Source organism: Diabrotica virgifera, chromosome 1, assembly GCF_917563875.1.
Source record: "Diabrotica virgifera virgifera chromosome 1, PGI_DIABVI_V3a".
Lineage (NCBI taxonomy): Eukaryota > Metazoa > Arthropoda > Insecta > Coleoptera > Chrysomelidae > Diabrotica > Diabrotica virgifera.
The window spans coordinates 51,157,965-51,181,875 of record NC_065443.1 but is presented as its reverse complement, the minus strand read 5'-3'; the positions used below and the strand labels follow the sequence as shown (position 1 = coordinate 51,181,875).

Sequence of the window (23,911 nt, the reverse complement as noted above, 5' to 3'; positions counted from 1 at the left end):
TTTTTGTTTCAAATGATCCAAAGAACCTAAAATAATGTCTACTCGGGCCGAAAAAAATTGATTTTTATATTTTGTTTAAATTTTTGTGTTTTTAATAAATGTAGCAATAACTACCAAATTGTGGCATTTAGCTATAGGGAATATAACATGAAAAATAATCAGTATTTCTTATGGACTTCAAAACGCAAAAAAAATACCTTGCTTCCTTTTGAAATAAGAATGTTCATTAGATTTCCAGAAAAACGGAAGATTTGACAACAATGTAACTACCACTATAATATCGGCCGCATTAAAAGACCCTTACCTACCCTTACCTTGTTCAGTAAAAAAAAAGCTCAAACATTTTTCTTTTAAACATTGTCCTGAACATGATTAGGAAGCTGTCACACAAATCGTAATAGTAGCCAATAATTGAAAAAGAAAATGAATGCCTAAAGAAATGCATTGAATGGGCTTGGTAAGGTGAGAGCATTTTTATGCCGAAGATTAAGATTATGCACGTCAGTCCTACAAGTTATTCTGACATACAAATATGGAGGCATTCTATCCCTAGTGACTTTATGATAAAAGCATAAAGAATGTAGTTTTCGTCGATTTTTCATATTTAATCATTTGAGTGTAGTAAAGGTACTACTTATACTTTGATATTTTTTGATTCCGAAAAGTAAACGCAGACAGAGACAACAATTTTGCAACTTCTGGATTCTCCAGGAATCGAATTATGTGAGACATGCGTGATAAAATACATCGAAGTAATTAAGTTTTGATAAAATTAGAGCATTACACAACAAAGATTTGGTAGCTCTATTTAATATACTACGGCTTTGATATAACAGTTTCAGTACCGCGTATGCTCTTTGTAAACACAGACTGACGTGATTCGTAAATCTTAAATCTTCATCTAACCACACACCAAGGCTCTTAATCTTTTTACTAAAAACTAAACTATCATCACCAAAGATAATTTATGTGAGTAATTTTCCAAAAATATTTTCCTATGAGCTGATTTTCCGAAAATAATAGCCTGAGTTTTTAATGCATTCAATTTAAAACAATGCTTTTGGGAAAAAAATTATTTTGTCATGTTTCTGTCGCGTATTATTGGTATGATCATGTTTTGTCAATTCTGCCGTTCATATCTTTCCAGATATTTTTATTTCTCCATATTATTGTTTCATTCATCGCTTCATTTGATCTTCCACTACTGTGTCTTCTTTCCGTGGCTAGTGTGTCCAAGATATTTAAACTGAATCGCTTGCTCTATTATCTGATCCTGCAGCTCTAATTTACATCTTGATAGATTTGCTGTTATAACCATTTCGTTCCTTGTGGGGAATTTAAAATCGTAAATTTTCTGACGGTTAGATTAAATTGGTGCAGCATACGTTGTAAACCATCAATCATTTCTATTAAAAAATAAAACAAAAAACTAATTAATTGTTTTTATGAAAATCCAATTCCAGTGTTATCGTGAAACAGAAATACGTATATGTCCTATAAAAACGTCGTTTTTAACTATGAGGTAAATTATATAATTAAGATAACAGGTATAGCGAACATAATTATTAGTATTTGTAGACAATTTACCATATTTTTCTAATCTGAAATTAACCATATGCGTTTATTGGTATTTAATTTCATACCAATTACGAACTCCATAATTCCATATTATGGAAATATTCATTTTTAAGTTGTGACTGAGGTTGTCAACTAGAATTTAGTAATTTGTTATGATAACAATCAATATATCTGCTATACTTGTTCCATTTTATCTTTGCCCAAGCGTCATGATTCATTTTCAAACAAGTTAAATCAAAACATTAAGTGAAACGTACGTCGTTGTGTAATCATTGATACGTACTGTCACTGTAATAGTTAGTAAATGGCTATTATCCCGGTGGACGTATTTTAAAAAGTTATTTTATTGAAGTGTTTGATCTTTTTTCTACTTTCATACTTTAATATAATTTCTTTAATATAATCTCTCATGCTTAAAAGCAAGTAAAGTGGCGGGATCTCTTAATGACATAATCTGGAAGAACAAACACCTAAGACAAGACACAAAAACAAGAATCTATAAAGCAGCAATTAGACCTATATTGACATACACGGCGGAGACAAGACCTGGCACATCTAAAACGAGACGACTACTAGAAACAACAGAGATGAAAATACTTCGACGAATATCAGGGAAAAGTCTGTTGGATAGGGAGAGAAGCGAAAACATAAGAAGATCATGCAATGTAGAAGACATAAATGGATGGGTGACAAAACGGAAACAGGAGTGGAACGAACACATTAGTAGAATTGCAGAGGATAGGATACTACGAATAGCACGCAATAAGTCACCAAATGGACGAAGAAGTATTGGCAGAGCAAGAAAAAGATGGTGCGGTAATTTAAACAATTTAGGAGGCTAATATTGAAGAAGAAACAGGCTTTAAAGCTTACATACAAAAAGGAAGAAGAAGAAGAAGATATTTTAATATATAAATTATGATTTTACTGCCTGTATCATAATGAGCTTCATTATGATACATGATAAAGATACTTTCCAATTGAGCAATCCGTCCTAAAAAAAACAAAGCAAAATCAGCTGTACATCTTCAGGGATTCTTCAAAAGCTACCCCTCATATGCCTTTCAAAACTTTCAAATATATAGTCCGTCCGCTGTAACTTTTCCCATGCGGTACGATTCATTTTCAATCAAATTAAGTCAAAACAGAAAGTGAAACGTACGCCGATGTGTGTAGTATAAAGTATACATACAGTATACAAAATGTATATACACATCGACGTTCGTTTCAATTTATGTTTTGACTTAATTTGATTGAAAATGAATCGTACCGCATGGGAAAAGTTATAGCGGACGAACTATATGTATGTAGAATGTATTATATGTACAGTTACGATCACTGAATAGTTTACACCTAATTTTTATATTGTAATACCATATAATACTCTACAATTGCAGTGTCGTACGGATTTGATAAATATCAAAGTCAAAAAATTGCAAAGTCAATGCTTGTCAAAAATTTCGCTAGTGTTGAAAAATAAAATAAAATAAAATAAAACGATATCAAACTCCTCCAAAATGGTTAGAATGCATTTGAGTGATATGCAAAAAGCAAGAGCAATTGCCAAACTCGAAGAATGTTGTTCACGAAGGAAAGTTGCTGCATATTTGTACGTGAGCCATTGGTAAATCCATCGGAAAATCAAAGAAAGATGGGATAATTATCACTCTATGGGCAAGGTTGGGCGGTTCAAGACGGCAGAAGATCTCCACAGATCAACAGGATGAGTTGTTAGTAGATTATTTGAGAGAATCTCCTTTTGTCAGAGCTCAAAAAGCTAACGAAGAGACAGCAATTCCGGGCAGTATTTGCACTGCACGTAGAAGCATTACACAAATTATTATACTTATATTATGAAATAGAGTCAAAATAAAATGGATATTTTAAAACCATACTTCCCTATTTTCGTTACCTATTAAGACTAAAAAAAGTTCTTTCTATACTATCCATGTTGTTAAGTTTTGTAAACTATATTTATATTATTTTGATTTTTTAATTTTAAGCAACCTATTATTGTAGATACACCACTGTTAAAGCCACTTTGACGTAAAAGGTGAGTTTAAACGAGGTAAACGTTTAATAAATTGGCTCCTAGATACGTAAGCCTGTAAACTATTCAATGGTCGTAACTGTACATGTAAGATTTTTACGTGACATCAATGATTTTTTCACAGCTAGACTGGTCTAATAAAGGAACAATGCTCGTTGATTTTTATTGTAAAGTTATTATTTGAGTATTTAGTTTTTCACCTGTGTTTATCTGACCGGAAGCAATAAATAACAAAAAATATCAAAAAACCATTTGCGAGCCACTATTGATAGATTTTTTTACAAAACACAACAAAATACCCAGTTTTCTTGACGTGATATGTCACGTATATATATCACGATAAATGCAATTCAAATCCTTTAAAGGTAGGTAGTCATTATTACTTTTAAAGTTGGAACGTATATTTGTCAGGAGGTAATGAAAGTTTGAAAAGTTAAAAAAGTTTCCTAGAATGTTCTGGAAAAAATATCAATATACACTGCTGGTCAAAAATCCCAGACACTTTAATTACCTACAACTTATAACGACGTAAGATATTGAGTCATCGAAAAATCTTAATTAGGGTTGGCTATAAATTCACTTGTTTATAAGGCTATCAGTAGTTTAGTCACTACTAATAAAGAAAAAAAAAAAGAAAAATTGCACACACATTAACTTTTACCCTACTAATACTAATAGACACTAAGGATCTGTTTTTAGGTGGATGTGAGAGGTGGCATTCAGATTTTTGCGGATAAAGTTAGGTGATAACTTCGTTAATAATAATTGATTTATGCTCCTTCTTAAATATGCCCGGAACATTAATAAAAAAAATAAAATATTTAAAAATTTCAAAAAATTTCGTTTTTTTTCTACCTTTTTTGCTTATAACTTAAAAACTATTCATTTTAGAACAAAGTCCTACAGGAACAAAACAAAGATAATTAAATTTTCCATCAGATGCGATTGGTTAAAAATGTCTTAATTTATCACCCTTGCTTCAAAATAAATAGCAATAAATATAAAATAAGGGGACAAAACAAGCATGTCCTTATTCAATGATTTTCCATCACTTAGGTTACACCGGGAATCTTCCTAATTCGCTTAGAAAATTTTTGTAATGTGCTAAAACTGTACACCAAATTTCATTAAAATTGACTTACTAGATTTTGCATAATAATTTTGGAATCTAAACTTTTTTAAAAGATTAAAATTTTTAAAAATCTTGCACAACAAAAACTAGAACATACAAAGATTTGTCAATTTTTTTACATATAAAGAAGTACTCCACCTATCTAATGCACTTTACAGAATTGAAATCGGATTATTTAAGCAGCTTCAGCAATGTTTTAAAGTTATAAACAATTTTTTGGCTTATAAACAAATTAGTGCTGTGGCCAGGAGGGGTGCTACGGGCTCCTTTATTTAGATGGACTTACCCAAGTTTTTTTTTATGTATTTTGACCCGTAGAACACGAATTTTTTGGGTAACATTTGATCCGGATGTCGATAAGATTGTTATAAACAAAGAACTTGAAGAATTACATAAAATCGATTTTTCGCAAAATAAAACATTTTTTTGTATTTCTTGGGTAACTCTAAGGAAAAAATATTCTTACAAGTTTTTTCGTAGGATGCATAGTTTTCGAGATAAACGCGGTGGAACTTTCAAAAAATCGAGAAATTGCAATTTTTGAACGCGAATAACGTTTGATTAAAAAATAAAATAGCAATTCTGCTGACAGCATTTGAAAGTTTAAGTCAAATTATACCGGTTTTAATTATTTGCATTGCTAAAAAATTAATTTTTTTATTATTAAACAAAGCTATTTGTTTATAAGCCAAAAAATTGTTTATTTTAAAACATTGCTGGGGCCCCTTAAATAATCCGATTTTAATTCTGTAAAGTGTATTAGATAGGTAGAGCACCTCTTTATATGTAAAAAAATTAACCAACTTCTAAATGGTCTACTTTTTGTTCAGAAAGATTTTAAAAAATTTGAACTTTTTTAAAAACATTTAGATTGCAAATTTATTATGCAAAATTTATTAGGTCGATTTTAATGAAATTTGGTACACGATTTAAGTATGTTACAAAGAATTTCCTAAGCGAATTACTAAGGTTCTAAGTGCCACCAAAGTGGTTAAAAAATATTGAATAACAACAGACTTATTTTGCCCCCTTATTTTGTATTTATTGCTATATTGCAGAAAAGGTAATACCTTAAGACATTTTTTACCAGTCGTATATCATACAAAATTCAATTATCTTTATTTTATTTCTCTACGACTTTGTTCCAAAACGAATCGTTTTAAAGGTATAAGCAAAGAAAGCAGAAAAAAATCGATGTTTTTCGAAATTTTTAAATATTTTAATTTTTTTATTAATGTTCCGGGCATATTTGAGAAGGAGCATAAGTCAATTATTATTACTGAAGGTGGCACCTAGCTTTATCTGCAAAAATCCGAATGCCACCTCTCACATCCAAAAATAGACGTTTTTTCGCAGATCCTTACAGGTGTATAAGCATTATAATCCTGAGAAAGGATGAGTTTTTGATTAAAAAAATTAGTGTTAAATAAAAAACTGTCTGGCGAATTAGTCCTTACCAAAGCCATCTAATTAATCCATTATTGGGACCGTGCAAGGTCGGAAGAGCGACGCCTAGTGTCATAGCTCCGCAACATTTGTAGCACTTTTGGCCAATTATATTATTGTCCAATTATATTAGTCCTGGATACTGGATAATTGTCAAGGCCATAGCCCAAAAAAGAATAAGAAGAAAAAGTAAGATTGAGGTTATGTTATTAACAGGTATACATTGTATGTAGTAAATAACTAATTATGTTACTTACGTTTGCTTTATTTTGACGGAAATCCACTTTTCTCTTTGTATTAATTTGTGCTTAGAAGTTGGAAACGAATAGAACATAAATTGAAAATTGTTTGTTGTATTTTTACAATTTATAACAGCATTTGCGAAATACCATTTTCTTCAATGACAGTAGGTATGAAATATGTCAATATGACAATATGAATTATTGAAGAAATATGCTAAGAAAGTTACAAGATTTCTGCGCTACTCGCGCACGATCGTTTCTCGTATCCCCTCCAAGTACTTGCACACAGCGAATATGCCAGCGTCCTAGTTATAGGACACTAAAAATTTTAATTTTTTTTTCAACCATTAAGATTTGTTTAAAAAGGAAAAATTTACCCTGTATATTTTAGGCAACTGAATTAGAGATTGTTTTTAATTATATGACCAACACCTGTTTAATAAAAAATTATAAACCTTAAACAAATTTGTTGACTTCGTCTAGATTTACACATTTAATAAAAGTTTCATTTGGGCACTTTTTTATCTTTGAATGGGTTATTATTGTTAAGTAAGGTTTATAACCAATAGTCATAAATATGTAAATCTCGAAAATATACGGAATCTTTAGTATAAAGTTTATTTTACTGTCCAATAAATAGATCACGGGTACTTAGCGATATCAAAATATGTTACAGTTCAGTTTTATCTGAATCTGTGCAGAAGTCGTTGGAGTTTTTTTTAAATTTTACAAAGTTTATTGCGATTAGCATAAAAAGTTTTGTATTTAATCATATTTGGGGGAAATTATTTCACGGTCAGTTCTAATTTTAATAATATAGAACCACCCGCACAAGCTGGTATAATATGGGATCGTAAGCTCAAAGGAAATTGCTTCTCTACAAACGAGTCACTAAGTCAAATATTACTGTATTACATTTTCGTCCAGAGTTCGTAACTCTGAACGAAACACAGCTCCCGCAAACCGATACTGTCAAGACCTATGGTATCCAAATTTGGGGACAGCCAGTCAAACAGACGTAGAAATACTGCAGAGATTCCAAAACAAGTCCTTAGAACAATGCTGAATGCCCCTTGGTATGTTGCCAAACCGTGTGATAGAGCAAGACCCTCAATGAGCCATCCTTAAAAACAGTAATAACAAAATATTACAAAAAATATTCCCAGAGACTCGAATCTCATCCAAACAAGTTAGCCAGCAACCTCACTGATGATCATAATGATGTACGACGCTTGAAGAGATTCAAAATAGTGGATCTAGCAAGAAGACTCGAACATCTGTAATAACTAGATCTTCCTCTTACAGGTCAAATTTTCAATTTTCTGTCTAGTAATTTACCTATTGTTCTTAGTTAATGACATATTGTAATTACAAAGATTTGAAAAAAAAACATCCCTACCTAAATTGACTCTTAGTACCTAGTAAGTACCGTTGATTGTTGAGGTATTCAATCAACGCTAGTACCATCTAGTACAGTGATTCCCAACCGGGGGGCGATCGCCCCCCGGTGGGCGATTTAAGATTTTCGGGGGGGGGGGGCGACAGAGCGAAGGGGGCGATAGAGAAAAGGGGGCGTTTAGAATCCGGGAAACGAGAAATGGGTAGTTGAGAAAAAAAAGACTTCCGATCGGATATCCATAGGATAATAAAAAGTGAATATGTATACCCGTGCAGGTAATATGGTAATAATAACACAAGCATCTCGTCTAGTAAAAGAGGGCTATGAATCATGACACAATTTAATTCGATCGGTATAGTCGCCTCGCAAATGGACTAGAAAATTTAAACCGATTATAACAAAATTCAGTTTGGCGACATTGTATAAATACCAAGTCTTCTCAGATATCGACAGAACCATAATGGCAATTTTTAAGGCTTAACAACTAGGTTAAAAGTTATTATTCTGAAAGTCAAAAAGTAATCAAAGTTTAAAGCCCTCCCTACAGGACCCTGAAGAAATTTGTGTCATTATTTTATTACTAAGCTGTTATTTTTAAATAATAATAATGAGCGCCATGCACGTGTTAGGCGGCCGTCAATGCTGAGTGCGAGAGAGATGCCATTCCGGCAGTCCAATTGTGCATCTTACTCGCACTCACATTTACAGCTGCGTCAATACGATCTAACCGCTCATTGTTATTAATTAAAAATAACAGCTTAGTAATAAATTAATGACACATATTTCTTCAGGATCATGTAGTGGGGGATTTAAACTTTGTTTTAGTCACTTTCTGACTTTCATAATAATAATTTTTAACCGAGTTATTAGGAAAATGGCAATGTTCGCGTTTTTCAAATTTTAAATTGCTTATAACTCGAAAAAGATCATCTTTAAAGAAAAATTATAAGAGCCCTTTTTTATATAGAATGGTCCAAAAAACCTAAAAAAAAATGCCCAGGCCAAAAATATTGATTTTTGCAATTTGATTAAAAAAAATTGTTAAAAAACAATTTGGACCACTTTTCACGTGGGCGACTTCTTGAACCTTATTCTGGGGTGTCTCACGAATATGATTATGCAAAAAAAATCTCATGGGAATATTTTTCCCAACGAACCCGCCGTTTTCGTCCTGTCTATTTGTACTGATTAATTATTTGTTTCAATTTAATTTGAGAGGGGGGGGGGGCGATTGTAGTATTCATAACTGACGAAACATGTCTAAGGGGGCGATCATCGGAAAAAGGTTGGGAACCACTGATCTAGTACCTACAAGAAGTATAGTAGGAAGACCGAGTACATCTTAGATGGGAAATGGTGGTTGTCCTCTGCTTCGATATGCCTCGTGTCTTGGTCGCCATTCCAGAATCTTTCATTGTCGCATTGCCCCCCAATCGAAATTCCGAGCAATCCTTTTGACGTCGTCTGTCCATCGTGTAGGTGGTCTACCTCTACTTCTTCTGTCTGCTCTTGGTCTCCACACTGTCATTTTTTGGGTCCACCTCCCGTCCTTCATTCTGGCTACATTTTCCGCCCAATTCCACTTCAGCCATGCTACTCGCTCTATGACATCTGTGACGCCTGTCCTTCTGATTTCTTCGTTTCGGAACCTGTCTCTGAGAGTCAGTCCAAGTAGTGACCGTTTCATTCTTCTTTGGGCCACTCTAAGTTTGGTTGCTGTGGACTGGGTTAACGATAAAGTTTCGGCGCCGTAAGTCATGACTGGAAGCACACATTGGTCGAACGTCTTCTTTTTCAAATAATTTGGCAAGTTGCTCTTGAAGATGTCTGATAGAGCTCCATAATATGCGGCCCATGCTAAGGTGATCCTTCTCTGTAATTCATTAGTTTGATTGTCCCTGACAATTTGGATTTCATGACCTAAGTACTTATATTTATGGACCAATACTATTTCGTTGACGTTGACTTTTGAACTTTTGAATTTTCGCTTGGTACCAGGCTTGTCATTTATTGTGTCTTTCCAAAATTTATGTTTAAACCATCTTTCTTACAGGCGGCATCTAACTGAGTAAGCATAGTTCTAATCTCTTTTAAGTTGTTTGTTATAAGAACTATGTCGTCTGCGAATCATAGGTGGGAGAGTCTTTCGCCGTCGACATTTATTCCTTTGGCGTCCCACTCCAATTGTTTGAAAGCATGTTCGAGTACTGCCGTAAAGAGTTTGGGAGATAACGTGTCTCCCTGTCTAATTCCTCTTTTGATTTTTATAGATTAGGTATCTTTCTGTAATCGGACGGTCATGGTTGCATTATTGTATATGGATAGCGAACAAATACAAAAAAAATTGGAGCTTATTCTCAACAAAAATAGTAAATTACATTAAGATGCCACAAAAAAATAGCTTCAGAACAGTATTAAAAAACTAACGTTGATTACTTTGTCTGCGATTGATGCAGGTGAAACTTTAAGCCGGCCACTCACTGGTACTGCGGCGTCGTTCAATTTTGTCGAATTCCACTAATTGGCAAAAATGTTCGTGCGTGAACGTGCATCCTACGAAATAGTACGATTTGACCGCAGTCAGACTGGTCTTAGAGAGGATTTCTTGTAAGAATGACGGGAGAATTTGGAACAACTGCAACACAGGCACTCACAGTTTTAACTGGAGTAATGCCAATGCATTTAGAAACACAAAAAAGAGCATGTAATTATTGGCTAAAAAAAGAAAAATATGAAAAAATAATACAAATAATAGGATTAGATATAAGAAATAAAAGAGAATTAAAAGAAATAATAAATAGAAAAAGACAAAATGAATGGGAAAATTCAACAAAATCTAGACGTTTATACAATTTTATACCAATATTAGAAAACATTCCAAATTATTGTAATCCAAAACAAGGTTTAATACACTTTTTAACAGGACATGGACCGTACCCAACATATTTGGAAAGATTTAACTTAAAAGATGATGCATATTGTGAATGTGGAGAACTAGGTACACCAGAACATATAGTGTTACATTGTGAAAATACTATAGAAAATGAAGAACATAGAGAAATGAGAAGAAGATTAGAAAGAATTGAAATAAGAGATATATTACAAAATGAAGAATATTTTGAAATATTAAACAATCTCACACAAATAATATCTAAAAAACAACAAGAAATCTATAATAATAGAAGAAGACAACCAATAATCCAACCCTGATGAAGTTGAGTAAGATAAAATTAAAATAAATAAAATAAAATATAAATTCACAAATAGATATTTACAATTATAATAATAATAATTCAATATAAAATAAATAAATAAAAATAATAATTCAATACATAATTCATATAGAGGGACTGTCTTTATAACTTAGAAGGGAGTTGATAGTACCAAAAATATTTTAAATTGTTTATTTAAATTTGTTTGTTAAACGTAATTAATAGATTATGGCAAATTGTTAATTGTAAAAATAGATTTAATAGTTGAGTAAAAAATGTAAAAATATAAAAAAAAAATATCTGTAATCCCATCAGGAAAAAACGACCTGGATTAGTCACTAGAGGCCAGGTCATATGTATAAATAATAAATAAATAAATAAGTCAGACTGGTCTGTCTGCTATAATACTGTAGAATTGATATCATCGACGATCTTGTCGGACGACACCGCAGTACCGTGAGTAGCAGGCTTTAAACAATTATTATGTCATCGAAATTTATATATCTAATCTAAAAACCAATTTATATCACATTTTAGTATCATTTTGACTCATCTGATATCCATCTTATCAATAACCTTTAAATGGTTAATAAAATTGTAGCACTTCGCTAGTTTTCAATTAGTTGCAATATATCGACACACCTACGTTTTAAGTGTTATTCATTAGTATTTGTGCTGTTTTGTTATTAAGTGGTGTGTACTATGAGTGAATCAGATACAAGTGAGCATCACATTTTAAAGAGTTGTTTATTAAAAACGGTATTGTTGAGCTGTAATACTGCTAGAATTTTAGTGGTTTTTTATTCTTGGTCCAAAGGAATTAAAAATTAGACTCCATAAAGTTCTTTTATCTTAGAATTCCTCCAACCATATTGATCTAGCTCCAAGTATTTCAGAGCCAGTCACAGTTTTATTTTACCAGTAATCTTATTCCAAAAGCTCCAAATTTCTTGGTATATCCATTCATTGTTTCACCTGGTCCTAGTGACGTTTTCTGTTTCGAACTATTGTTTCACCTATTGCAATGATCCTACATATTTTTTTAAAGCTGTTTGTCTGGAACCTCAGATTGTCTCTACCCACATCAAAGAAACATGAAACGTAAATTACGTTTCATGGAAATAAAACACTGCTAAACAAATATACGTCCGGCCATTTATGAAACTCTCCGAAAATAAAAATGTGTCATGAGCATGAATCACACTCGTTTCATTGGTAGGCGGACTTTGAGATTTGTTTAGCAGTGTTTTATTTTCATGAAACATGTTTCACGTTTCATGTTTTTCGTTTCATGTTTCTTTGGTGTGCGGCTTGCCCTAGATCATGGACAATAATCTTTTTAATGCGGTTATAAAATATATACTATTTCCGCAAAACACTGCGATTTTAATTGAAAACAAGCAATTGGACTTCGTAAGTCCTAGGTTTTCACCCAACATGACCTGAAGTAACACCGGAAGTCGATATTTTTGAACTTTTTGTGTAACGTTGCGTCGATTGGTATAGATCACACTAAATTGTGACTCATTTTTGCTAAACTTCCGGTCATAACCTTTTAACCGGAAATTACTTCAAAACCGGAACTAAATCGACTTTTTAATACGCGTCGATTGATGTATCACATGTACTATTTCTGCGATTATAATGTAACACTTCCGGTTACAACTTTTTAACTGGAAGTGATATAAAAACCTTAAGTATATGTTTCTATACTTATATTTGTTCTTTTCTTGCTAAGGCGCGTCAAATAATATATCGCTTGCATTATTTCGACGACTTCCACAGTACTTCCGATTGCAACTCTGAAACTGGAAGTCCGAAATTAAATTTCTCACCTTTAATACCATTTATGTGTATTATAAACTCTCATTCGACAAATCACTTCTCATTCGATCTGAAAGCAGCGTCCTCATTGCATTGAGTCGACATTGTCGATCGACTCTGTCTATCGACACTATCGACTGAGTGTAGTGTTGCCCAAAATCGGTCTTGGTCTTGCAGTCTTGGTCTTGTTCTTGCGTTTTTGCAAGACCAAGACCAAGACCGCTTTATTTTAGCAAGACCAAGAACAAGACTGACCGTGTAAGACTTGAGCAAGAACAAGACTAAGCCTGCGAGACTCTTGCGTCTTGTAGTTAGGTTTTAGTGTCGTTTTAGGAAATATAGTAGTTCGGGTATATGCTTAGAGACTATGGGACGCAAAAAAATATGTAATAAAAATTTGGAAAATTGGACTTATGAGCATTATGAACAATACAATAAACATACATAGCGAATCACAATATCCAAAAGAACACTTGACATAATTTGACACATACTCAAAAGTCATAATAAATTATTACAATGTAAAAATAAAATATTTTTTAATACGTACAATCTTTCCTAGCAGACGACGCCTTCGCTCTGAAATTTATTGTAATTGTCTAGCTTTTGAGAATAAATAATCCTTTCATAAAATAATCTTGTGTTGTGACGCCGACAGTAATATCCTATTGAAACTTTTTAAAGATATCTATAGTGATAAAAAATATAATACGACACCCACTCAATTGTTTTTTCTTATCAGTTAGTAGGATTCTATATACCACATCGGAAGACTAAACATCGTATTTATAAACTTTATGCAGAGTGTGCAATTTTATTATATCAATGGGTCAAACAAAATTCCTTTCTAGATAGAGAATGTTCTTTAATACAGTGAGGGTTTATGTCATTTATTTGGTTTTTTTGTGTTTTAACCATGTTTTAGCATAATATGTAAGGTTATTAAATGCAAATGTTTATTAAGAAACAGACTGACTCTCGTGGGACATGGGACATGGTAGATAGCTCAGTTAGTGAGAGTATAGGCAGGGATACTTTAGATCGTGGGTTCAAACCCCACCCGATGTAAGTTGTTTAAACATTTAATAATTTGGTTGGTTTTTACTATGTCTACAGGGTGAGGCAGATAAATGGTCTATTAGAAATATCTCGAGAACCAAAGACAACAGAATTATGAAATTTGGAACGAAGGTTAAAGAGTGATCTATTTAATGAAAATATTTTCATCTATTTCCTCCTTCCGGTTATACCGAAAGTTGCTTACAACTTCGTTTTTTTTAATGGGACACCCTGTATATTTTTACATTTTTCAATTCTCCTCGATGTCTTCGTTGTTAAAATATAAGGTTTTGTAATGTTATATAGCGTAGTTTAAAAGATTTACATTTTTTTTTCTTAATTTCGTTGTAATATTCACACTCTGTAGAATTGTAGTAGTTTGACATCAAAAACTCTATTTATGTTCAAATGATTTTTAATAATATAGTCTACTATTGTTAAGAATTATTGTTAGTACATATAGCTAAATTTTTAATTTTAGAATACAGGGTTTGTCGAAACTCGGAATGGAATATTTTTGTCGGAAGGTTTGTCGGAATGAGTATTTTCTGAGTTTTCTTAAATGGAGGACCCTGTATTTTAATATTGTAATAAAATGATATGTTATGGTACGAATGGTTCTACAAGGTGTGAAAGTTGCTACGAAAACGTATCTCTTAAACTATCCTAAATAACATTACAAAAGAAGACATGTAAGAGAATTCAGAATAAATGTAAAAATATACAGGGTGTCCATTTAAAAAACGAAGTTATAAGCAACTTCCGGAATAACTGGAAATAGGAAATAGATAAAAATATTTTCAATAAATAGATCACTCTTCAAAACCCCCTCATTTCAATTTTCATGATTCTGTTGTCTTTAGTTCTCGAGATATTTCTAAAAGGAAGTTTATCAGCCTCACCTTGTATGTTAAGTGAAGCTGAAAATGAACATACACTGTTACTTTGTTCTAAAATCTAAAGTAACATTTAATAAATAGCAATATGCTGGTGGGTAACTGCGAGACTTGCAAGACTCTTGCTGCAAGATCAAGACCAAGACCAAGACCGGGAGTGCAATACCAAGACCAAGACCAATACCAGGTGTATTGGTGCAAGACCAATACCAAGACTTTCTAAGTTTTGTCTTGGTCTTGCATTTGGGCAACACTAACTGAGTGTGTACGCGGCAAACGACTTTGTCGATCGACGTGTCGACTAGTTTTCCATGATCTGTCGGTAAAATCAAAGGGTAGTCGAGTCGAATCCGAAGTGTGGACGTGCTAGATAGCATTCGACCTTCGATTGGTAAAAATAATTCAGTGTGCGAGCGGCGTAGCCGCATCCAAAGTCTCGTGTCTTATACTTGTCGGCAAAATGGAATGGAAAAAAGAAAAAGTGATGGCATTTATTGATATAAATTAAAAACAAATCTATGGAACACTAGAAGCAAATATTATAAAGACCGAAACAAAATGCAAAAAAAAATTCTGAAACCATCTGTATTCAAGATTCAATACATTGTATCATCCTTTTTCAAATCTTCCATCGGACGGGGTCGAGTTCGCTCCCAATGGTAAGAATTTTACCTGAACTAAAAAAGATAGAGTCCGAATTGGCTCCCATAGACAAAATTTATTTTACCTAAACATGTCGAAAATATCACCCAGCGTTGTCACTTCTTTCAAATTTTCTCTTTTTGTTAGAAACAGGTACCTTCCTAGAAATATCTATGGGAAAGGAGGAAGACCTAACCCTTCGGTCCTAACTTAACTTTCGGGTATTAGAGTGTAGAGCGCAAACCGGCCGATTTCAGGTAAGAGCGCAAAACGGTCGAGCGCATACCGGCCGACACCGATAATTTGTGTTAAAATTGCCACATATGCCAATGTTGAACTAAAACAAACTCTAAAAGTATTTGTCTAAAAGTATATTTTTCCTATAAAAAGTCTATATCACTATGTAAATTTCCTAAGCAGTATAAATATTACACGATTTGGCAACAATGTCTAATGTTTCCGCGATTATATGAGAGCCTACCCGCATTCATGCAGGAGCCAATTCGTACCCTTCTAAAATATACCTGAACGAAGCGGAGCGAACTCGACTTCACCCCTTCCATCAGATTACTACCGCTATACCGATTTCTACTTTGAAGACTTGGTCACAGTATATAGGTTTATACAACAAGCAGTATAGTCACTTGCCGTGAAGTACGTTATGAAAAAATGTTCCATTTTTCCCACTGCGCATCGAGACCTTGCAGTCGGACGCAAGCGCATAACAGCGTATGTTATACTGCTCAACATTATTTTTGATACACTGCTCGAAAATAAATAGGACAAATTTGAAATAGATTTTTCGAAATAAGGAATACTTTTCTACAATTAACGTTGACGAAGCTCTTGACAATTTATCGATAGTTTCATAAATAATTATTACTGTTGTTCTGAAGACTAAATGTATCAGCTTTAATGGATTCATTGAGATTATGTACCACTATTTTCAACTAAATAATTTTTTCTATATAAACAAAATTTTGGTCTAACAATGGGCTCTACTTTATCTTCATTGGTCTTCTTCTTCTAATACCTACTCCACTAATGAAGGTTGGCTATAACCACTGCAAATTAGTTTCATTATTAGCGAATATATTTATGGATTTCTAAAGAAATATTGTTTTCACTCAAGTTTTGAAAAAAATGTGAAAGCGTTGAATTATATACGTCCGTCTGTCCGTAAACACAACTCCTCAGCCATTAAACCAGATAGAATGAGAAATGAGGTGTCGGATGAAAGCTTATAATCCAAGGATGGTACTAAAGGTGAGATATTTGGCAAAGGACTTCCAGTTTTAAAAATGCAATCGGAAATACGGTTTTAAATTCTCCGGGATAGTACAAGCGATATATTATTCGACGCGCCGTAGCAAGAGGAGTCTTCCTTCTTGTAGGTAGGCTTTAAAGACTGTTTCTTCTTCAATATTAGCCTCCTAAATTGTTTAAATTATCGCACCATCTTTTTCTTAGTCTGCAAATACTTCTTCATTCATTTGGTGACTTATCTCGTGCTATTCGTACTATCCTATTCTCTGCCATTCTACTAATGTGTTCGTTCCACTCCAGTTTCCGTTTTGTCACTCATCCATTTATGTCTTCTACATTGCATGATCTTCTTATGTTTTCGCATCTCTCTCTATCCAACAGACTTTTCCCTGATATTCGTCTAAGTATTTTCATCTCGGTTGTTTCTAGTAGTCGTCTCGTTTTAGATGTGTCAGGTCTTGTCTCTGCCGTGTATGTCAATATAGGTCTAATTACTGCTTTATAGATTCTTGCTTTTGTGTCTTGTCTTAGGTGTTCGTTCTTCCAGATTGTGTCATTAAGAGATCCCAGCGCTTTACTTGCTTTTAAGCTTTGTTGTCGTACTTCCTCTTCAACATCTCCATAACTGGGTATATCTATTCCCAGATATCTAAACCTTGCTTCCTGCTTTAATATTTTCCCATCAATTTCGATTTTACCTCGCAGTGGGTATTTAGATGTCATACATGTGTTTTTTCTGCTGATATTATCATATATTGATATTGTATTTCTTGGCTGTTGTATTGAAGATGTGTGTTAATCTTTAGAGATTGTCTTCTGTCTTGGCGATTAATGCGGCGTCGTTTGCATAACCTAATATTTGGAGTTTTTTGTTCCCCATTCTGTAACCATGATCTTTACATACTGCTTGTATTATTTCGTCCATTATTAGATACATTAAAGAGCAGTGGGCTTAACGGGTTCCATTGTCTGACTCGGCTTTGTACTGGTATAAACTGTGTTAGTTTTCCATTTATCTTTACCTGTATTCGATTATGGAAATAGATGTTTTCGATGGTTCGTATAATATTGATTGGCATGTATCTTCTATACAGTAAGTGTAAGACGTCTTCGACTTGGATGCGATCGAAAGCCTTTGTCAGGTAAAACATGATATGCTGGTTTATTGTCTCGATGGCCTTTTCTGTGATTTGTCTTAGTACAGAAATAAATAGTACAATACTGGCGTCTACGCTACAAACGCATTCAATATGCTAAGGAAAATGTGGTCTTCACATCAGATGACAATTAAAACCGTGAACCGCAACGTGAAGACTGTATTACTATATGGAGCAGAAACTTGTAGGTCTGGATCCCGCGTATGAAAAAAAAGTTGATTAATAGCAAGCTGGAAATTTGTTAATAGCTTAAGGGTGTCTAGTCGGATAAACTTTGATATATGGGAACACTGGAACAGGGGCAGTTTTAATTGTGGAACAGGTTAAAAATTTGGAACGGTCAGACCACGAAAACGGCACATTTATTTTGTCCGACAGAATAGACTTAAACTCTCCGAACAGAGATTAAACTCTCATGCAAAAATCAGACTGCTATTTATCACCTGTCATAATTCCTGGCAGTTGACATATTCTACATGTTCCACTCATTAAAACGCCCATTTGGTGATAAATAGCAGTCTGACTTTTGCATGAGAGTTTAATCTCTGTTCGAAGAGTTTAAGTCTGTTCTGTCGGACAAAATAAATGTGCCGTTTTCGTGGTCTGACCGTTCCAAATCTTTAACCTGTTCCACAATTAAAACTTCCCCTGTTCCAGTGTTCCCATATATCAAAGTTTGTCCGACTAGACACCCTTAAGCTATTAACAAATTTTCAGCTTGCTATTAATCAACTTTTTTTTCATACGCGGGATCCAGACCTATTGGAAAGTGTCAAGAAAATGTATTGGACAGATGCAGGTATTCATAAATAAATGCCTAAGGAAGATTCTTAACATTTACTGGCCAAACCGTATATCAAACCAAGAGCTATGGACAAGAACCAACCAGAAACCTATGTATATCTAAGATAATATGCAAAAGGAAATGGAGTTGGATGGAGCACACACTAAGGAGACCTGACACAGACATAGCGAGGCAAGCCCTAGAATATACACCACATGGAAAGAGAAGACCAGGTAGACCCGTAGAAATGTGGAAAAGAAGTGTTGAAAAAGAAATTAATGCTATAGGGCTTTTCATTGATTGTCATTTGCTTCGAGCTGCTGTCGTATGTTGTATAATCTGTGTATAATACTAATATACACAGAGATATGTCAACAATAGATCAGGCTAGTCATATGCCACTCAATGCATCGGGGTGTAACGCTGATATCAAGTATGGTGGTCTAGCTATCTTTGTCTGTCGTGCGAGTGTGAGCGTATCTACCAAGACGTGGGAGTAATGGAACGACAGTTACACAGAGGCGGCAGCCATCATATGCTAGAGAGAGAAAGCTGAGCGCCAGTAGAGAGAGAAAGATAGACCACCAACCCGAACTGTTCTGGGTTACTCTATTTTTCGAACTGGCCTAATCTATTCTGTTATATCTATGAATATACACGGATTATACGACATATGACAGAAGCTCGAAACAAATGACTGTAAATGAAAAGCCCTATTGGGAAAACCTGGACAGAAATAAAGATCAGTGCAAAAGATAAGACAGAATGGAGGCAGACAGTTGACGCCCTATGCTCCGCATGGAGTGAAGAGGAATAAGTAATTAAGTAAGTACTGGCATCTACGCAGGATCTTCCGGATCTGAATCCTTGTGAGAAATCTAAAAAACGAAGTACTGATGTCTTGTCAAGAGCTAATGAGAAAACTAATAAGAGGACTTTTCTATAGAGGAAAAAAATAATAATACATTCGAATTATAAATTATATTTTGAGAATTTCAATTTTACAATACCAATTTTATTTTTTACAGATATATTCCCTACAAGCATTTCAAATTCATCCTTAAAATAAAGTTTAATAGGTACATAAAATGAACTTATAAATTTCTGTTTTGAAAGGATTGTAGATACCTACTATATACCTACTCAGATCTATACCTACTCAGCATCATATTGAGAAATCACAGAATCGTAAATATACAGTAATGAGCACTCACACTAATAACCGGCAAAATAACGCAAAAGATGGAAAACATATTAACTTGTGAGATAAAAAGAGATGAAACTGGTAGAAGTGGAACTTATCGTTATAAACGAATAAATTAACATAACCTTGGATAAGAGTTTTAACCTGCTAACTCCATTTTTCACTTTGAGTGATATTGGGCTAGTTTCTGGGTCCGTGTATTTTCATACACCACCCCACAAACCCGCCGACACCAATGTAGTTTAGAAATAGCTATCTCTAAACTACAGTGGAACCAGCGGGCTTGTGGGACATGGTATGAAGGTACACAGACCTAGAAACTACCCCAATATCACTCACAGTGAAAAATGGAGTTAGCAGGTTAACACTCTTAGCCGACGATAACATTACATAGTTTCCCACCTTTAGATCTCTGTGACAGGAGTATTTTATAAAATTCTCCTGGCACAGTGACAGTTCTAATTCTCATCTGATATGTCTAAAGGTGGGAAACTATGTAATGTAATGTTAATTTATATGTTTATATCGATCATTTCTCTCAGTTTCATCTCTTTTTACTTCAGAATGCATCCCATGTTTCCCATCTTTGGCGTTATATCCCATATTTTGCCAGTTATTAGCATGCTCATCACTGCATATTGGACTTTTTACACATAGTATCTTAGAATCCCTTGGAAGTAAATAATAAATCATGTACCTAGTTTTATTTTCATCACTAAATTCATGAAAGTATGACTGATGTTGAAAATTCATTTGACATACTGGCAAATAATTGTAATTCCTTCAGAGGAGATGTCCCTAGAAAGAATAACATATGTTTTATATTAAAATATATTAAAATCATATTGATTGGCAGAATAAATAGAGTTTTTAGGTTTAATTCTCCTCATTCACATAATTTAATACCAGATAATGTCACCCTACTTCCATATGCTAATGACCTAGTTTTTTATATAACAGCCTAAACCCCATTTTGGACTCCATTCACATTAACCAATATTATCAGATATTCATGAATAGTGTCACCACAATCCTCTTTAACAACATACTATTCTTTCATAGATCTGGTCGTTATCACAATATAATCCCATATATACCAAAAATTCATGCTCGAGTGAGAAATTGGAAAGCCAAGCAAAGGATAGGAAAGAGTGGAAGCTGATTCTGGAACAGGCCAAGACCCACCATGGGCTGTAGAGCCAATGCTGATACCTAAAAATGAACTCAAATATTTAGTGGTCTTTTTGTCCCGCAATCTTAACTAGAATAAGCATATTGAAAATATAATTGGAAAAGCTATTAAAGGCATGGCTGTGCTGTCTAGTAAGACCCATATAGATTTTTGAAGCATCTTTATGAAACCAGCACGTAAACAATTATTATAGATTTAAAAATTAGACTCACTATGGATAGGGTAGTAAGATGATACAACGAATGCAGAGGTAACCGTCTATATTTGTTATCAATGGTTTCTAGGAACATGGTTTTTCAAAACAGATGTCAATGATTTTTAGAGTTTAGATAAAGACTTATATGTACCAAATTCATGAAAAAAATTTACACTTTCTCAGAATCATCCAACAATTAATTTGAAACATATACTCATACCTTCAATTATATGTCATAGATTCCCTTAAGGCACTTTGCCACTGGTTGTAACTTCTCAATAGATGTGCCTACAGAATTACAAAATTATCATTCCAGTTTAAGAAAGAACACACCTTCAACTTGAATCTTTAATCTCAAGACATATTTCGTTTATTTTATTTTGCGTTGTTTTGCAACCCGCTTTTCAGTATTTCTGCAAAGGCCTGCTCCTCAAGATGTAAAGTGCATATTTAAAAGTTAATGTAACAATATTGAGGACTGTTCATAGAAAGTTTATCACATTGAACAATTTCTTTTCATTCTGCAAACCTAAAACGACAGCACGTCAAAAATGATGTTAATGATGTTAAATAGAATTTACGTTCTTACCGATTTTCATCCATGGGCAACAGGAAGAAACTCAAATTTTTATGGTGCCTGGAATTTTGCCACATAAATAAACACACATTGCCTTTGGGTTAAATTCATCATAACCCCAATTCAAAATCACCAACCTTCTTAGAAAACTGGAAAAATACCACAGTAATGCATATTAAATTCGAAGTAAACCAACTTAACAATTGCAAAATATCAGAAAACAATAATAAATAACTCTAAATAAACAACTGTTTGTTTATAAGGTTATGTTTGGAATAAACATACATAAATAAACCAGATTTACTCACTGTTGCCAAATGTCACCAATTTAGATAGTTACTTGTGATTAATTGTTTGAATACATTCAATCAATAATTAGAAAATATTATTTTTCAAATTTTGTACAAGTGTGTACGTAAAGGATTTTACCATTTATGAATTTAATTTTCAGCTTTTTGAAAAAAATCGATAATCATAATTATTTTATTATAATTTTGGAATATTCTTTATCGGAATATTTTAAATCTTGCAACAGCAACATTTTCCTCCTAGTCTACTGCGCAGTCTGCTAGGAGTTTCTGCAAGCGCAGGAACCGCATAAAAACTAGAGTGAACTAACTGATTCGTATAAGCAAAAAAACTGTGACTTGGTCGATCCCAAAATCTTTTTTTTACGCTGCGTTTTTTAGTTGTGATAATAACACATGAGGCACACACAATAATGGCGTTATCTTCGTCACACATTTTCGTTTCTACTGTCGACAAATATTCTGCCTACCTGGTGTGGACATGTGAAGCTTTTTCGATTTGTCGGTCAACAGTGGCGATAGACAGAGTCGATCGACAATGTCGACTCAATGAAGATGCGGCTTAATACCTGTTGAGTTGTGTTTACCGACGGACAGACAGGCACGAAAACTCAAGATTTTCCCATTTTAATGTTGTAAAAGGGGTGGAAACAATAGGTTGTATTTACAGTAGAACGTCAATAATCCGGATTAATTGGGACCGGACCCCATCCGGATTATCAAATTATCCGGATTATCGAACTTACCTCAAAAAAGGGCCAGTATACACATTAAAGTACAACAAACGTTTTAAAATATTATGTTTTCTCTTGTACAGTAAAGTGTCTAGAGGTGAAATTATTCAAAACAGTTTTTTATGTTTAAACACTGTATTGTAATTAATTTATAATAGCACCATGTGTACAGTAAAAACATCAGACACTATTTGGGCTTTAAAAAAAAATGTGTAAAATATTTTTGAACTGCGGTAGAGGTTCGTTTTTCGCAGCGAAGTTCTTAATTTATTTTAAAAAAATCAGATATTTTTGCTAGATACAAATCCGGATTATTGACGGTCCTGATTTTTGACGTCCGGATTATCGACGTTCTACTGTATTTAAATACTGTAAATAATCGTCCGTAAATTTAATTCAAAGTAATCCAACAAAAATATTGTCGGTAATAAAAAAAAGATATATACACTAAGCATCAAAATTAACGCACCACCTTAAAAATGGGACATTTTTGATGTCTCGTATTTCCTTAACGTGTTGTGCGATTTTAGTGATTTTTTCAATATGTTATAGCGTTATTTTTCAAAAATATAGGTGTAATAATATTGTTGCTAAACAGATAAGTGTCATTGTATACCGGGTGTAACAATGATACTATGTTTTTTCCTCAAAGTTCAGAACACCCTGTGGGATATTCTAGCGTATATTAAATATTGAAATTAAAACTCAACTATAGCCTTAGGCTTTCTTAACATTTTGCTTTTAGATTCATTCGCTTATATTGAATAGTAAAAAAGTTAGGTACTTGAACAACTATTAGCAACGTTCTTCATCAATACAGGGTGTTTCTAAATAGGAGCGACAAACTTTAAGGGGTAATTCTGCATGAAAAAATAATGATCGTTTGCTTTATAAACATATGTCAGCAAATGCTTTGTTTCCGAGATACGGGATGTTGAATTTTTTCTTACAAACTGACGATTTATTTATTGCTCTAAAGCCGATTGAGATATGCAAATGAAATTTTGTAGGTT

At 33.5% G+C, this 23,911-nt stretch overlaps 1 protein-coding gene and 1 long non-coding RNA gene across 5 annotated transcripts in view; one reads left to right on the top strand and one right to left on the bottom strand.

The window, feature by feature from the left end:
* The window catches only part of LOC114325539 (pantothenate kinase 3), a 187,916-nt gene that overhangs the window by 72,230 nt on the left and 91,775 nt on the right, over positions 1 to 23,911 (top strand). The window contains exon 1 of one of the 4 annotated variants that reach the window (XM_028273613.2): positions 11,649 to 11,780. The exons of the other annotated variants lie outside the window; for them this stretch is intronic. Within the exon in view, the coding sequence (XP_028129414.1) occupies positions 11,762 to 11,780 (19 nt within the window). The 5' untranslated portion in view covers positions 11,649 to 11,761. Of the gene's footprint in view, positions 1 to 11,648; positions 11,781 to 23,911 lie in introns of those variants that run through there. 4 annotated transcript variants of the gene reach the window in all.
* LOC126888236 (uncharacterized) lies at positions 19,654 to 22,136 on the bottom strand. The gene is made up of 3 exons (XR_007699466.1): positions 21,869 to 22,136; positions 21,500 to 21,808; positions 19,654 to 20,689 (listed from the first exon to the last, which is right to left on the bottom strand). It is a non-coding gene; the product is annotated as an uncharacterized LOC126888236 (long non-coding RNA).